At 50.9% G+C, this 14,873-nt stretch overlaps 9 protein-coding genes across 9 annotated transcripts; 3 read left to right on the top strand and 6 right to left on the bottom strand.

Moving 5' to 3' along the window:
* Positions 1-240: 240 nt before the first annotated feature.
* Positions 241-2,682, top strand: MIND_00034500 (uncharacterized protein; the record flags this gene model as incomplete). The annotated part of the gene is made up of 12 exons (XM_037357314.1): positions 241-369; positions 421-445; positions 495-579; positions 633-751; positions 803-823; positions 869-915; positions 966-1,383; positions 1,433-1,445; positions 1,490-1,712; positions 1,894-2,042; positions 2,087-2,199; positions 2,243-2,682. The coding sequence occupies 12 exons, from the start codon at positions 241-243 to the stop codon at positions 2,680-2,682; spliced, it is 1,782 nt and encodes a 593-aa protein (XP_037225224.1).
* A 267-nt stretch (positions 2,683-2,949) lies between these two features.
* MIND_00034400 (Aldo-keto reductase) lies at positions 2,950-4,321 on the top strand (the record flags this gene model as incomplete). Its single annotated transcript, XM_037357313.1, has 8 exons — positions 2,950-3,017; positions 3,073-3,139; positions 3,188-3,211; positions 3,264-3,276; positions 3,324-3,402; positions 3,451-3,560; positions 3,611-4,104; positions 4,151-4,321. 8 exons carry the CDS (start codon positions 2,950-2,952, stop codon positions 4,319-4,321), a joined length of 1,026 nt encoding a protein of 341 aa, XP_037225223.1.
* On the bottom strand, positions 4,318-5,486 carry MIND_00034300 (uncharacterized protein; the record flags this gene model as incomplete). Its single annotated transcript, XM_037357312.1, has 6 exons — positions 5,453-5,486; positions 5,356-5,403; positions 5,266-5,301; positions 5,151-5,220; positions 4,755-5,104; positions 4,318-4,712 (listed from the first exon to the last, which is right to left on the bottom strand). The coding sequence occupies exons 1-6, from the start codon at positions 5,454-5,456 to the stop codon at positions 4,318-4,320; spliced, it is 903 nt and encodes a 300-aa protein (XP_037225222.1). The 5' UTR covers positions 5,457-5,486.
* Positions 5,487-5,668: 182 nt separating this feature from the next.
* On the bottom strand, positions 5,669-6,745 carry MIND_00034200 (BcrAD-BadFG domain-containing protein; the record flags this gene model as incomplete). Its single annotated transcript, XM_037357311.1, has 1 exon — positions 5,669-6,745. The coding sequence occupies one exon, from the start codon at positions 6,743-6,745 to the stop codon at positions 5,669-5,671; it is 1,077 nt and encodes a 358-aa protein (XP_037225221.1).
* Positions 6,746-7,410: 665 nt separating this feature from the next.
* MIND_00034100 (uncharacterized protein) lies at positions 7,411-8,078 on the bottom strand (the record flags this gene model as incomplete). The annotated part of the gene is made up of 6 exons (XM_037357310.1): positions 7,411-7,444; positions 7,494-7,616; positions 7,666-7,778; positions 7,831-7,899; positions 7,950-8,011; positions 8,066-8,078. 6 exons carry the CDS (start codon positions 8,076-8,078, stop codon positions 7,411-7,413), a joined length of 414 nt encoding a protein of 137 aa, XP_037225220.1.
* A 483-nt stretch (positions 8,079-8,561) lies between these two features.
* Positions 8,562-9,479, bottom strand: MIND_00034000 (Proline dehydrogenase; the record flags this gene model as incomplete). Its single annotated transcript, XM_037357309.1, has 3 exons — positions 8,562-8,751; positions 8,802-9,328; positions 9,381-9,479. The coding sequence occupies 3 exons, from the start codon at positions 9,477-9,479 to the stop codon at positions 8,562-8,564; spliced, it is 816 nt and encodes a 271-aa protein (XP_037225219.1).
* Positions 9,480-9,557: 78 nt separating this feature from the next.
* Positions 9,558-11,420, bottom strand: MIND_00033900 (Proline dehydrogenase; the record flags this gene model as incomplete). The annotated part of the gene is made up of 6 exons (XM_037357308.1): positions 9,558-9,674; positions 9,721-9,748; positions 9,795-9,861; positions 9,910-10,680; positions 10,728-10,992; positions 11,040-11,420. 6 exons carry the CDS (start codon positions 11,418-11,420, stop codon positions 9,558-9,560), a joined length of 1,629 nt encoding a protein of 542 aa, XP_037225218.1.
* MIND_00033800 (uncharacterized protein) lies at positions 11,419-12,398 on the top strand (the record flags this gene model as incomplete). The annotated part of the gene is made up of 3 exons (XM_037357307.1): positions 11,419-11,473; positions 11,525-11,797; positions 11,848-12,398. The coding sequence occupies 3 exons, from the start codon at positions 11,419-11,421 to the stop codon at positions 12,396-12,398; spliced, it is 879 nt and encodes a 292-aa protein (XP_037225217.1).
* Positions 12,399-12,731: 333 nt separating this feature from the next.
* MIND_00033700 (uncharacterized protein) lies at positions 12,732-14,719 on the bottom strand (the record flags this gene model as incomplete). Its single annotated transcript, XM_037357306.1, has 6 exons — positions 12,732-13,340; positions 13,397-13,626; positions 13,741-13,755; positions 13,803-13,870; positions 13,918-14,498; positions 14,555-14,719. The coding sequence occupies 6 exons, from the start codon at positions 14,717-14,719 to the stop codon at positions 12,732-12,734; spliced, it is 1,668 nt and encodes a 555-aa protein (XP_037225216.1).
* Between the last annotated feature and the right edge of the window lie 154 nt (positions 14,720-14,873).

The following is a 14,873-nucleotide window of genomic DNA, read 5'->3' as shown; positions in this document are numbered from 1 at the left end:
TCTGAAGCAAATAAGACGTCGAGAAAGGAAACACCCCGGGAGCTGCCGTGCCCATCGAACGCCGCCGCCGCTTGCATGTGGAATCGAGAGTGTCTGTTCTGATTGATATGACATTCAAAACCAGAGAGCAGGGCTAATCTACTCTTGAGACTATATTTAGCGGTTCATGGTCTGCGCGTAGTTACAGTTCCTGGTGAAATCGACGGACGGAAGCAACTGGGATGCGTGAGCGGATCAGAAATGAAGCTTTTTTGGCTTGTCTCAGATGCCGCCTCTTGCTTTCGGCCACTCATAATGGATGGGTTTTCTCGGCTTTCCATCTCCACAGCTCCCCCTCCCCTCCCTATGATCTCTAGTCTACCTCCCAAGGCGCGTTTCCTATCCATCATCTGCTTTTCATTGACGCGTCTCCGTCTCTAGACTGCACGCGTTTTAATTGTCGGAGGTGAATATAACCCACATTGCCTTTTCGTCCTTGCAACCAATACTCTCAGGTGGCCCAGCCGGGAGCTACGCCGCCTCCGTTCTTGCTCGTGAAGGGATCTCAGTTACAGTGTTTGAAAGCGACAAGTTTCCGCGGTGAGTTGTCTTCTCATCCTAAACCTCTTCATTTGAATCCCCTTCTTCCTTAGATATCATGTTGGCGAAAGTCTGATTCCATCTTGCCGCCACTACATGCGATTCATTGGTGCCGATGACAAGTTATCGAGCCATGGTTTCGTTCACAAACCCGGCTCCGCGATCAAATTCAGTGCGTCGATTCTCCAGCTATAGCTTCTCCTTCTTCATGCATCCCACTCAGACCAGGAAAAGCGCGAAGGCTGTTAGTCTGTTCCATCGGTCCCTTTTGTTGCTCAGACATTCGTAGATACCGATTTCGAGGCCTTGGGTACTGAAAACGCCGCCTTCAATGTGGTGTGTCGGCTGGTTGTCTTCTTTTACCATAAACAACTACATCTTCTTAGGTTCGGTCAGAATTCGACCATATGTTGATGAGCCATGCAAGAGCGTCTGGTGCTGCGGTCTATGAACAGACCAAAGTCAAAACTGTCGATTTCTCCTCGACGGACCCGAATCGCCCCGTGTCTGTTACGTGGGAACATGTACCTCCTCCAGAACCTCTTTCGCCTCCCGCATCACCAGTAGTCACGAAGACCAACCTTACAGAATCTCCTATAGCGAAAAAAATAACAGGCGTCACAAGCTTCGATTATTTGATAGACGCGACTGGACGAGCAGGTTTGCTTTCGACGCTCTATTTGAAGAATCGGCGTTTTAATTCTTCACTCAAAAATATTGCGCTTTGGGCCTATTGGAATGATGTTGGAACTTATGGTAATGGGACTGCTCGCGAGGGTGCACCATGGTTCGAGGCCTTGACCGGTTTGTCACGGTGTTGAACATCGCTTTTGCAACTTAAACTCCCCACCAGACGAATCCGGATGGCACGAAATCATTTCTCTGCGTCGTTTTGCTCAACTGTTTCTAGGGCTTGGTTCATTCCTCTTCACACCGGAGTCACCTCTGTTGGCGTTGTGATGAACCAGCAACTGTATCATGAAAAGATCCAGAATCAAACGTTGACAAGTCCGTTTGGCACAGCAGCGGTACCTGATCCAAGTTCTGCCCTCACTCAGCGCTATATTTCGAGCTTGTCGCTGGCTCCAGGAGTGGTCAAACTTATCACGGCTAGTGGGGTTATGCAAGGGACTGTGCGGAGTGCTTCGGACTATTCATACTCGGCGCCGTCCTATGCTGGTCCTGGGTATCGCATTATTGGGGACGCGGGAGGTTGCTACAAAACTTTGCTACTTTCTGCGCCGCGTTAACGATATTTCTTAGCCTTCGTTGGTCATCTCTTTGTGGGGAATAGGTCATGTCTAAGTTTATTAGATCGACCCATTCTTCTCCTCTGGCGTACACCTTGCCATGACGTCGGGCCTTTCCGCAGCAGCTACTATATGCGCATCTCTCCGTGGCGATTGCACTGAAGTGGTTGCAGCCGACTGGCACACGAAGCGTGTCTCCACCAGCTACACACGGTACTATAAGCCTGGCCACCCCGAACTCTGCTGATGTCACCTAGATTTCAAGTCGTCGTGCTCAGCGCTTACAAACAGATTCGAGCTCAGACTGATGGAGTTTTGTGTGATGTCGATGAAGACAATTTCGACCGGGCTTTTGCGTATCTCCGCCCCGGTACGTTTTGTCAGTCATAAAAAGCCTTATTAACTGTGTTCAGTTATCCAAGGAGCATCAGATATGGGGAAACGTTTATCGGAGAATGAGCTGCAGAAGTCGTTGGATTTTTGTGTCAAGTTGTTCGGTTCCACGACTCCTGAGGACCACGCTCGTGTTGCTGCCCAACCTCATGTCACCCAGGAACTGCTCGATGTGACTGGACCATATGTCGATCCGCTCGTTATCGAAAACGCGTTGCATGACCATAACCCAGTCAAGTCCACCCCGCCTCCAGTTCGCAGAGCCCTCACTAAGCGCGACCGCTCTGCCTCAGAGGTAGCCGAGACTAAACTGGTTCTGGACAAGATCAATGCCCGCCGCGTTATTCATTCTGAATACGCTATCAACAATTTCGAATCAGAACCCATCGCTGGCTATGTCGCTCGTTTAGAAAAAGGCCGTCTCGGTCTCACCTCCACAGAGCCACCATTCGCCGACTAGAGTTTCCTGTGCATCCACAATCCAAATCTGTACTATCACGACCCAAGTTTTCGCCACCGTCGCAGTGTACTATAGCATGTTCCTTCTTCCTTTGGGTTTCTGACTCATTGTAGCTATTTCGCAGTAGAGAGAATCGTATGTTTTCCATATAAATTTGTAGCTATCCTTGAATTGTGAAGCGAATGTGTTTATAGGTTTCTCACGGTCCACTCCCTCCGCTTCCAACCATCACCTGACGATGAGCAACGATTCTTGGGGGAAACCGCCATGACTTCTGGGCAACTGCATGCTTTCAAACTCAACAATGGAACGGAAATCCCCTCCGTTGGCCTTGGGTCGGTTGTGATGTCTGCACTCCGTCTGAGTCTCAATCGGTTTATGTACTGGCAGTTGCTACATGGGCTCGAACGATTTCACGGAAAAGCAAGTGTACAGCATGGTCCAGAAAGCCATTCAGGTTTGTGCGCCGTTGCATCCAGGCTATGCTGCAAACACCGCCAAATAGGCTGGGTATCGCCATTTCGACACCGTTCGTCCATTTGTTTGTTCAATGAGCACCATTGTAAGCTCCTGGACAACAGGCGACGGGATATGGTAAGATGATTTCCGTTGCGGACCATCTCATAAACCGGCGCTTGCAGGGAACGAAAAGCAAGTCGGAGAGGCCATCCGCGATTCTGGCATCGCCCGCAGCGAGTTCTACGTGACCACCAAGCTCGCGTGCGTGTCAACCACAGCTTCGTTTGGGCATAGTCTGACCCTGGACAGGAACGGGGACCACCATCGAGTGCAAGAGGCCTTTGAAGAATCGTTCGAGCGACTCAATCTCGAGTGGATCGACCTGTACCTTCTTCATTGGCCGCAAGCTTCCACTGGAGGTAAGACCATGCACCACTATCAGGAGCAGCAACTTCTCGGCTCCCATTAGATGTGGATTTCAGTCAGATAAACGCACCCAAAATGGCCCTTCCGCCAGACGCGCATCCGACGTTTGTCGAGACCTACAAAGAAATGGAAAAGCTAATGGCAACAGGTGAGAGGAAGAAGAAACTACTGTTTCTGTGTGGTGACAGGGAACAAGGCCGCGTCAAGTCAATCGGAGTGAGCAATTTCTCAATCAAGACGCTGGAGGAACTGCTGCCGCATTGCTCGGTTGTGCCCGCTACCAACCAAGTTGAGCTGCACCCGTGTCTTCCGCAGGACGACCTGAAGAGCTATTGCGAAGCCAAGGGTATTTTACTTTCAGCATATTCCCCCCTGGGCCGCTCCCAGACGTTTTTTGCTGAACAGCCTCTCATTGCTGGACTTGCCGACAAGTACCACGTGACTTGGGCCCAGATTATCTTATCGTGGGCTGTCCAGCGTGGAACAGTTGTGCTCCCCAAGAGTGAGAATGAGGGTCGTATGATAGCCAACATTACCGTGAGTCGTTTCGTTTTGAAAGGAAGCTAGTGCTGATTCGGCACAGTTACTTCAACTCTCCGACCAAGATATGCACGCATTGAACACTCTTCACCGACAACCCGGCATGCACCGTTCTTTGGTTCCTTTCCACGCCGACTACGGAGGGGTATTCGGGTGGACATACGAGTGGCTGGGATGGAAGATGGCCAAGGGAGGATATGTTTTGGAGGTCTAGACTCTACAGTTGTCCAGGTTAAATGTCAGAATGTCTTCCGCGCCGACTTTAACAAGCTGGTCCATCACCCCAGCGAGTTTCTTTTTCTCGACCATCACACTCACACCGACCCACCCACTTTCCTCCAACGGACTGATTGTTGGTGCTCTCCTTCCAGGTGTTATGAGGGCCGCCTCGGGGAGCTGTTCGCGCCTGATGTTGTACTGACAGACGACATACTTGGCTGCCGCAACGACACCAGCGATCCGGGCGGTCACCAGCTCGATGAGAGGTGCATGAACTGGGTGTTTTTGGGCGGTTGACTTGATGAGGACCGCCTCGGTCTCTAGCAACGTCGCGATAGCATGCAAACCGGCGGCACGCATGGTATCGCCAGATTCAACAAGGTCGACTACCCAATAAGAGCAATAAACAAGGCTAACGGGCTGCTTACCGATTCCGTCTGCCAGTCCAAGGGCACACGCCGCCTCAACACTCCCGCCAACATACTCGATCTGCGTCTTTTGCCCCAGGTTCGTCTCCGCGTCAAGTTTGCCAAAGTATTCGCCCGCAAGCACCTCGAAGCTCGTGACGACTCGTTTCCCGACCAGGTCCTGCGCTGTTTTGATGTTGCTTGATTCGGGGACCTGGACCTGTAGTGCGCATTTGCCGAATCCAAGTCTGAGGACCTCGGTGACATGTTGCTGCATCTGCGATTCAAGAATCACGTCGTGGCCAGTTATTCCGAGATCGACATTGCCTTTTCCTACAAAGGAGGGAATATCTGAGGCAGGGAGGAATACGCTGGGGTTGTTGAGGGGGGAGGTAACAGTAAAGGAAACAAACCCACAGAGCGATGTTGTGGTTTTGGACCAAACACACGTCCAGGCGGTTATGTTTCCTGAACTGAATATCGGCGCCTACGACACATTGAGTTCTCGCAAAATTAGTATTGGCCAACAAACCAGACAATATGCTCAAGCATTTCTCGTGCAAGCGACCTTCGCGATGGTGTGATGAGGGCAGAAGACAAGAAGAAAGTCCATCAGACCGACCTTTTTTGGGAATGGCGAAGAGTAATCGGCCATCGAGCGCATCGGCGTCTAGGGCACGATTTAACATGAGATAGAAGGGATTGAGGGCAAAGCACACTCATTGGGCGAGGCAGCAAACTGTGGGAGATGAAGCGTCGATGATGACTCGATTAGATCTGTCTGTCGGGTTTTACGGCCGAAACACGTGTTCACCTTCGGCAGAAAGCCGACGCTATGAACAACTCTAGAAGAAGCAAAACAATCAAGTGAAAGTGTCTTTATTTACACCCAATTGACACTGGCACCTAACGAAAGCAAAGTACTGGTAAAACAACTACTGCCCCTTGAAAGAACTTGCGAGACCTACTGCCCCGGTTGCTGCAGCGTCATCGACAAACTCGACATAGCGAAAGACATGGCCCTTGGCTGCAAGTGCTTCAAGCAGAAGATTTCTGTATGCCTCGATTCCCACCAAAGATCCTCCCAGGGAAAGAACCGCATCCTGCGCTTTGACGAGTTTTGGTCGTTTTTCGTCCTTGTCACCCAAGATAGTCGCAATCTGGGCAGCGAATATACTCGATGTGGTCTTGAGAACGCGCAAAGCGAGCTGATCGTCGTGCTCAAATGCGGCAGTGAAGACCAAAGGAGCAAGCGACGAAAGCCGTTTCTCGCGGAGCATAGTGAATTGGGGGAGATGCTGCGGGTTGATAACGGACGGGTTGGGGTCAGGGACGTGGACAGCGCCAAGGATGTCCAACACAGAGTCCAACCCAAATCGCCCCAGGATAAGCTTGGTCATCACACTCTCTGGTGGTGGCGCGCCGGTGACAGACGCCGCGTCCGTTTCAGCGACCATCTGACGAATGGCTTCTCGCCCAACATGGAATCCGCCACCTTCATCACCCAGAATCCAGCCCCAGCCGCCAACACGGCCTAATTCGTTAAAGCCTGTCTCCGTTTCCTCAAATGAAACGGCAATAGACCCAGTTCCGCAGATAACACCCACTGCATGCTTGATATCAGGGTGAAGGCGGACCGGGGCGGCGAGGAGAATTGTGTCGTTTGCAACTGATAGTCTGGGCCCGGCTGGAATACCCAGGAGGTTGGAGAGGATAGGGATGACCTCAGCAACGGCCATAGGTGAATCGAGTCCTGAAACGCCAAACCAGGCAGCGGCGAATGGTGTGTCGCCAACAGGGGGAAGGGGAACAGGCTCGATGGAGGGTGGGCTGGTAGTCGTCTTGAGTGCATCGCTGACTGTCATACGAATGGCGGAGGTGAAGTCCTTAACACTCAGATACGATGCATTAGACGGTCCACCCAGCGCGCGACCGACGATGTTGCCTTTGGCGTCGCATATAACAGCATTCGTCTTGCTGCCCCCGCAGTCGACACAGAGAAAGAGCGACATGGGTGGTCGGAAGCAAACAGAGGTTTATCGATACTGCGCCATATGGTTTTTGGTGCAGGTGAGCGCTATAAAAGAGTCAGACGCAAGATTATGATACAGATTCTTGGCCAAGCCGAAACGGCCGTGATCGTGTTAATCAAATTGATCCCATCACTCTCTATAAATCCCGCGAAAGCAATTTTTCGTTTCTTCGTGCGGCGACACGACCACCACAGTTTCCCAATGTTGCTCATAGCTGCGCTTGCAACGCGGCTGTTCGAGTGTCAGGTCGTGCCCCGAATAACTGGACGTCTCAGCACCCATTGTCGTCGTTTCGTGTCGACTGGAACGAGGATGGGTCGGTGGTTCAAACATTTTTACCGTGTACTTGTTGTCGGCCATATGAATGCATTTCTTTGCTATCATTCCAGACGTGGTCCGAACTGGACGTCCCCTCGTAGTTGTCGTCCACTGGAGTAACCATTCTTTTCATTGTACTTGCTTAGAAGTACTGAGACTTGGAATGCCTTTCCTTTCTATCAATCCAGACAGTCCATTATATTCGTCACAGCCTAGATAACGGAAACAGAAAGATTTCTGAACAACTCATTCACGCTCTAACTATCCTACACGCGGCAGACGCGCAGTTGCAGAAAAAAGCGGATGTATTTCGTCAAAAAGGCCCTCTACTCGCTCTCCGCAATCAGGGCAACAATCATGCTGCAAGTGTACACGTCAGCTCGGAGAGAACAGAGTCTAGACAACGCACCGATAGAGGTAATAGAAGAAGGAGAGTAGGTAGAACCCAAGCTTGATGAAGCTCTCCTTCTTGTGCCCAGGAAGCGTCCGGAAGATTTCCGTCGCGTCATACATGTGGTTTTTGTTTCGTATCCTAAGCGTGGGTCAACAGGGCTCTCTTCAACAGGTGGTGAAAGGCTCACTTATTGAGATTGAAGACGACAAGGGGAGCATTGAGTAGGAGGGCTGTCCATTGGCCAGATAACAGGAATAACGTGGCGAGGAAGGCGTGAGCGATGTTTTCAGGCAGGACAAACTGCGTAAGCAGAGTCAGAAAAGACGCGCACGTAGCCGTCTGCAGGACACACCTGATTCAGCTTATTGCACAAGTCTATCGGGTTGATGTAGTCGCATTCGAGGTCAGAGAACATGATAATCTGGAGTCTTATTGAGTTTGGCGAGGAAAAAAAGGAGTTGTAGGACGGACAAAGAAGACCATGCAGAATAACAGCCCTGCAGCCATAAGGACCGCAAACAAAAACAGCCAACCTAGGACGACGTGTTGGTAGGTCGGTCAAGAAGGTTATATCTAGTTCAACGCACCTGCGCCGCTCATCGTTGTCGTTGAATGGTATTCGTATAGGTGGCTCGGTGAGCTGGAGAAGGGAGCAAACTCGAATGCGTCACCAGTCACATTTTTGTCACTGTAATCGTGTTCTACGACAAGACACTACACTACAGAAAGCTAATAAGGATGCAACTGTGGCGAAGCTTGCTTCGACGCGCCAAGACCCAGCTAGATAAAGCTCAATGAATCGCAATATTCTCACTGTATCATGGTCAAATTTGGTAAGGCCCTATTACAAAGACATGCTCACCATTGGTTCTGCAGATAAGAGTGTTAAATTAAATGCTTGACGCGCTCAAGTGAAGAGGGGCGATGCATTAGAATACATTTTACAAATGTCGAGGCGTAAGCTGCAATAAAGTCAGTCAACTGAAGCACTATTCGAAAGCCACAGACCGAACACAAATATCTGTCAGACCAGTATAGCATATGAGAGATCGAATCGAGAGGTCTTCGGTCATGAAACGCAGCTCAGTCGACGTCCATCTTCCCGCCGCGCTTGCCGCCTTTGTGACGGTTACCTCTGTTACGACCACGACCACCTCGCGCGAAGCCACCACGACCACCAGGCGCCTGTACATAGTCCTTAGGATTGGCACCTGGCGGCGCAACGAGAACTTGAGCACGTGGATCAGCCGTCAACGAGTCAGACCGCATTTTACTGCTTGAACTATCAACGACAAACGGAGGAAAAAACAATGAGACACTTACGACCCGCTTTCAGCAGACTCCATGAGAACATCAACACTCCCCTCTTCACGCACTAAACCAAGCCCGTCTGGCCCGCCCAATCGACCACCCAAGCTTGTCGAATTAGAACCAACAATGCGTACCGAAAGTGTCTTCCCATCTGCTGGTTGGTTGTGGAACTTTTGCACCGCAGCCGAAGCCCCAGAAGGGTTCTTGAAAGTTACGCGAATTGTCACTTCCTTGCCAGGCAGGGACGCGGCTTTGACAATCTCCCCACAGCGCTTGAAAATAGCAACGACGTCGTCTGAAGTCGTGCCGGTCACGAGTCCCGATACCTCGACAACGTTCCCCTGCGAAGCCGTGCCGGCGCCTTTGATAGACAAACCAGAGCCCGTCGCGGCCTGAAGGGCTTTTCCAAGCATGTTGTTGTTGGACAGGTTGGCTTTGGGGGCGGTTGGCGAGATATTCAGGCGGGCAGAGAGCGAGTTGTGCTGCTCGAACATGTCATGAGACCAGGCAGAATCGGTATCGCCTTTCGGTGGTCGGTTCTACAGCATTTTTCATTGGCCACAGTAGCGGGGGTAGCTGTTAGAAACTCACGTATGGCGACGACTTTCTGTTGTTTCCCTGACCCGATTTGGTTCTCACCGGGCCCAGCCCACCGACAGGGACATTCATGCGCTCGAGGAGGGAAGCCATGGACGAGGAGGGCAGGGTCTTGACTTTGTTGTCACGCGATGTGTCACACACAACCAAAAACCCCAAATTTGATGTAAACTATCCAAAAATCCGCTGAACCATTAATCTCCATGCTCTACGACGTTCTTTCTGCGCATTATCATCTCCCAGAACACTCTTGTTCTCTATGGCACGGCGACTCAAGTATGGCATCACCTAGAAAAGTTTAGCAGCAGTACCCCTCCCAGACAAAGAGGCTTACATCGACTAGAGCACCATAAGGAACATATCTGATTCATAGTGAGAAACAGTAGCAAAGAGTTACTTGGAACGCACTTAATCACCATAGGTGCAGACGAGTCTATCTTTTGCGAAAGATACTGCGTCAAATCATCGCACATTCCTGGAATCCAGTCAGCTACAACCTGGATATGATTATTCTGCATCTCACCGTAAAGTTGACCAAACGTAACGCGTTCGCCTACACGTTCCTCTACTCTTAATCTCCCGTCAGAAGTCTTATTACCGAGTCCACGCTGCTCCAACCCTGCCAGAATCTTATTGCTGCTTGTCCAATTATGTGTGCCAAACAGAGCACCGACAGTATGGCTATTGCGAGTCACATCTGCGTCAACAGCATCAAGCAAAAGCTCGGTACAAGCGTTGTAGTTGGCATCAGTGTCGGCTTTTGCGTCCCATACTGGAGGTAGCGAGTCTGGTGAGATAGATAGAGCGCTTGTCCCGTGGGCTGCCATCTCATGGGGATGATAGGCACCACGAACAAGTTTTGCGCCGAGAGCATAGCCGTGCTTTTTGGCATCACGCAAGGCATGGACGAGATGAGCATGAGTGCGTCGAAGATAGGCCTGATATGTTGCATAGACTAATGGCCCATCCGGCCCGGCATTGAAGCGCCTCATCAAAGCAAGGGAAAGTGCATCAATCGCGGGCTCATACCATGAATACTCGGCATCAAGAATGATTCGGACCCCTTTAGCAGCAGCACGGGCACAAATAGCTTCCAGGTTCTGATGTAGTTCCCGAAGCATCTCGAGGTCGTTATCGGAAAGTTGTCCTTTGGGTGATTTGGGAGAATAGAGCAGGTCTAAATCAGATGCGGTAGGATTTCCTGGAAAGACGACAAGAGGTGATGGTGTTGGGCTGCGAGTGGCGATTATGTGAGAGGAGAGACGAATAAGGGCACTGGCATCGGGGAGCAATGCTGTCTGGTAGGAAACTGAGGACTAGTGCGAATAGTGCAAAAATAACTTGCCATCTTGACGGCAACCCATGTTCGTCTTCCCGTCTTTCTCGCACCCATCTGAGCCTCAAATTCGGCTGCAACATCAATGCAATTAAGCATCTCATTCACTATAGCCTGGTGGGGACTCGTTGGGGAAGAGCCGGAGCCGGCTGTTGACATCGCCTCCGCCTCATCGACTTCAATGGAGTAAGCAAACAGTGTCCCGATGTTGTTCTGTCGTAGGGCCTTGAGGACCGGGAGAGTCTCAAGGGCGGAATCACCCCCCACGAACTTCATAGCGATAAGAAAGAGTTGGACAGACAGACAAGGTCACACACCTGATTGAAAAATGTGGCTCGTACGAGTGCCTCAGTAGCCCATCTAAGCCCTGGTATGCTTGTACATGTCTCTAATAGCCACGGGGCAGAGTCTACGAGTTTGGGAATGGAGCACATGGTGTACACCACATAGGTCCTCAACAACGTTCCAAAGGAGGGTTTGTCAGCGTCTTCCGTGGCGCGTCGAGGAGGAGCTGGTATCGCAACAGTAGCAGCGTCGAGGTAAAGTTTAGATCCGAAGCCTAGAGTCGCTGCAACACCCAAAGCAACTCCCCCAGTGGCGAGAACAAGTTTACGACGAGGTGAGTATGTCGACCCACTGGCATAGCGCAAGCCAAGAGGGTTGGTCGAGCGTAGTCGTGGTCGTGGTAGTCTGAGCATGAGGAGCACCAGCCATTCTCGGATCTACGATAAGGCAAAATACTGGCGAGTCGGTGCCCTTGATCCGCCCTGGCCAAGCTGCTGAAACGTGACCGTGACACAAGTCACTCCATCGGCTCACGTCAACCAACAGCTGCTCGGTGTGCACAAAATATCGATGTCAGACCGCTCTGAATCGCCACCGCTTGCCCTCGATCCCGGCACCCTGTCTCTTCTAAACGAGTTCATCACGTCTAAAACCGAGCAGGAACAACGATTCAACGACTTTGCCGAGGCGAACCGCGTGGACTCAGACAACGCGCCAACGAAATTCCCATCAGTGGACGAGTATCGGAGCACTTTCGCTGAAGATTGGCAACTAAGTCAATTCTGGTATGGTCTAGATCCACTTTTTTTTTTTACTTGTGGCCGATTATCAGAGATCCAGGTATACAACCGATTTCGCAGAACGTTTCGCCGCTCTGGTCCACAAATTATGCAACCCAGACACGTCTATTGCGTTTCTCTGTTGTCCCACCGCTTTCGTCGCCTTCCAACATCATAAACCTCTTGATGGTGCTCGTCTCCTCGAGGTGGATGGCCGATTCGAAGCTCTGGCTCCGAAACATTACATTCGCTACGACATGGAAGAGCCGCTCGCCTTACCTGATCACCTCGCCAATTCTTTCGACATTGCGATATGCGACCCTCCCTTTATTAACGAGGCATTTGTCGTCTTCTGATATCTATCAACAGCTTGCTCATCCTTCACAGTATACTAATGAACGCGTAGTGGCAACTCTGAAGCACATTTTACGGCCTTCAGCCAAGCTTGTTGTGCTTACTGCCACCTCTGTCGAGTCCGTTTTAGAACGACTATATAATGAGCCGCCATTGGGCCCACTGCGGCGCACGAAAATCAAGGTGTTGCACGGACAACTCAGAAATGACTTCGCCTGCTGGGCCAGCTGGACTGGGTCCGAAGAATTGGAATGTTGAAGACTGTTGTTTGTCCTTTTTACCTTGTACGTCTATCCTTCTTGTGGATTATATCCAGTAAAACAGTTTTCTACGAAGAGATGCCCTCCTCGTTAATGCTCGCCGAATTCGAAATCCCGACTGGCCCGTCATTTCTACTTTACTTTTCACGAATCTTCGTGGCTCGACACCTCAGTCGTTTTCTCCGGTCATCAGCTATTTGTATGGATAGCTCAAAGTACTGGCGCTTCTCTTATTCGTGCAAAACTTGTCCACTTTTCCTGTTTTATCTTTGCCTCAACACCATCCAATCATACGTGACGCGCCTGGTCCATGATCCTTGGTGAAATCAGGTCATCCTAGGAAAGAAAAAGAAAAAAAGGTAGCGAACCGAGACAAGGCCTCCAATTCCTGATAGAAACCGGACGGGTGGGCGAGCTCCTTCACGGTCGAGAGGTCCTGCGAGAAGCTGCTGGTGATCATCGACACCGACAAGCTGTGATCTGGGAACACAGTCTCGAACGAGGGAAGCCAAATTTCCCCCGAGTCCTCGCTCGAGTCGTCTGCACAATGTTCCTCGTCAATATCTTCAGCGACTACCACTGGCACGTTCGGAACCCTGGTCGACCGTTCTTCGTCTTTGGTTATATAGAATTTCTGCTTGGCCTGATCCTTAATCGACAGAAGATGACCCATCTTCTCGGTTTGCTCTTCGGGCTCGTACATCGTTTTGCTACGCAGCTTGTGAGTCCAGGCGCCAGAAAGATAGCAGTCCTTCCAGGGTAGGGGTTTTGAGGGCTGCAGCGGCGCGCGACCAGACGGATGATTTTCTAATGACATGGGAGCAATGGGAATGGACATGGAGGGGTCGAAACCGTGGGGTTGGGTGGTCGGGGAGCCATGAAGCAAAAAGTCGAAAAAACACGCGTTGTATGGCGCAAGAGGGTTGAAAAGCCCCGACCGCTAAGTAGTATATGGTTATGAAACATCCAGGCATATATTTGAGAACGAAGACGAACATCGTTTACGAGACCAACATAGTTACCAACCTTGAGTTGTGCACAAGCTTCGATTGCTTCAGGGTTGTTTCGGAGGTCGGGGTCAAGAGAAAGGATGGGGTCCATAGTGAAAACGGCGAAGGCGCCGACTGCAGGAAAGGGGATCCGCTTGGTCGGGACATCCATGAGTGTCACATTGAACAGTGTGGGCGCACTCTGACTCAGTCTGCTGTCACGTGTGCTGACAAAGCCTGACGAATCCAGCTCCAACGCTCATAGTAGCCTCGTACATCTAAATCCCGTAGCTTGGACAAACTACGAGTATCTTTTTTGTAGGCGGAACTGCTCTATCAAACCCAACACACCGATTTCACTGTCTGCTGAAGACAAACACTCGGATTTAATGTTGCACAGTTTCAAGTTTTACCTGGCATATTGTCTGAATCTTTTCTCTGTGTCGTCGCAGTGGCGTGGTGACGCGCCTGGTCCATAATCCTAGGTGGGGTCAGAACGTCAAGTCGATAAACACAGAACTTGCGAACCGAGACAAAGCCTTGACCTCATCGTAGAAGCTGGACGGGTGGGCCAACTCTTTTACGGTCGAGAGGTCTTGCGAGAACGTGCCAGTAATCATGGACACCGACAACCCGTGATCTGGAAACATACTCTCGCACGAAGGCACCCATATTTCTGCTGTGTCGCTCAAAGGGTCTGCAAGCGGCTCCTCGTCGATATCAAGGTCCGGCCCCTCGTATGGCTCGATTACCATATCGCGCATCTTGTCCGAGCGCATGTCGTCCATGAGCGTATAGAATCGCTGCTTGCCCACATCCTCAACAGGCAGGATATACCCGATCTTATGAATCCACTCTTTAGGCTCGTACACCGATTGGCTACGCAGCTCGTGGTGCCAAGCACCAGACAGATAACAGTCTTTCCACGGCAAGGGTTTTGAGGGCTGCAGTGGCGCCCGGCCAGATGGGTGGTTCTCTATTGTCATCGGTGCCACGGGAATGGACATGGAGGCATCAAATCCGTAGGGCTGCGCTTCAGGCAACCCCTGCAGCAAGAAGTAAAACTGGCATGCGTTGTATGGCGTCCACGGGTTGTAAAGCCCTGACCGCTGATGAGCAAGTCAATTAAGAGACGTTGAGGTGGCCAAAGAGAATAGCGACGGACCTGGTTCACAAGGCCAACATATCTACCAACCTTGAGTTGCTTGCAGGCTTTGACTGCTTCGGGGTCGTCACGGAGTTCGGGGTCAAGAGAAAGAACGGGATCCATGGTGAAGACAGCGAATGACCCAAGTGCAGGAAATGGAATCTTTTTAATGCGGAGGGCCATAGTAGTTGTATTGTTTGTTTAGCCAAAGCAAGGACTGGTCTTGAATAGGTTTTGATTACTTACTTAGGGGCATCATTGTTACGTAAGGTTTGATTAAAGCTCCGAATCCCTTTCCCTCGAAAAAAAAACATCTATTCAAACCGCTGGTGCCAGT

The sequence above is a fragment of the Mycena indigotica genome, assembly GCF_014461135.1.
Source record: "Mycena indigotica strain 171206Taipei chromosome Unknown Mind.scaff0001, whole genome shotgun sequence".
NCBI lineage: Eukaryota > Fungi > Basidiomycota > Agaricomycetes > Agaricales > Mycenaceae > Mycena > Mycena indigotica.
This window is presented reverse-complemented; position numbering and strand designations above follow the sequence as displayed.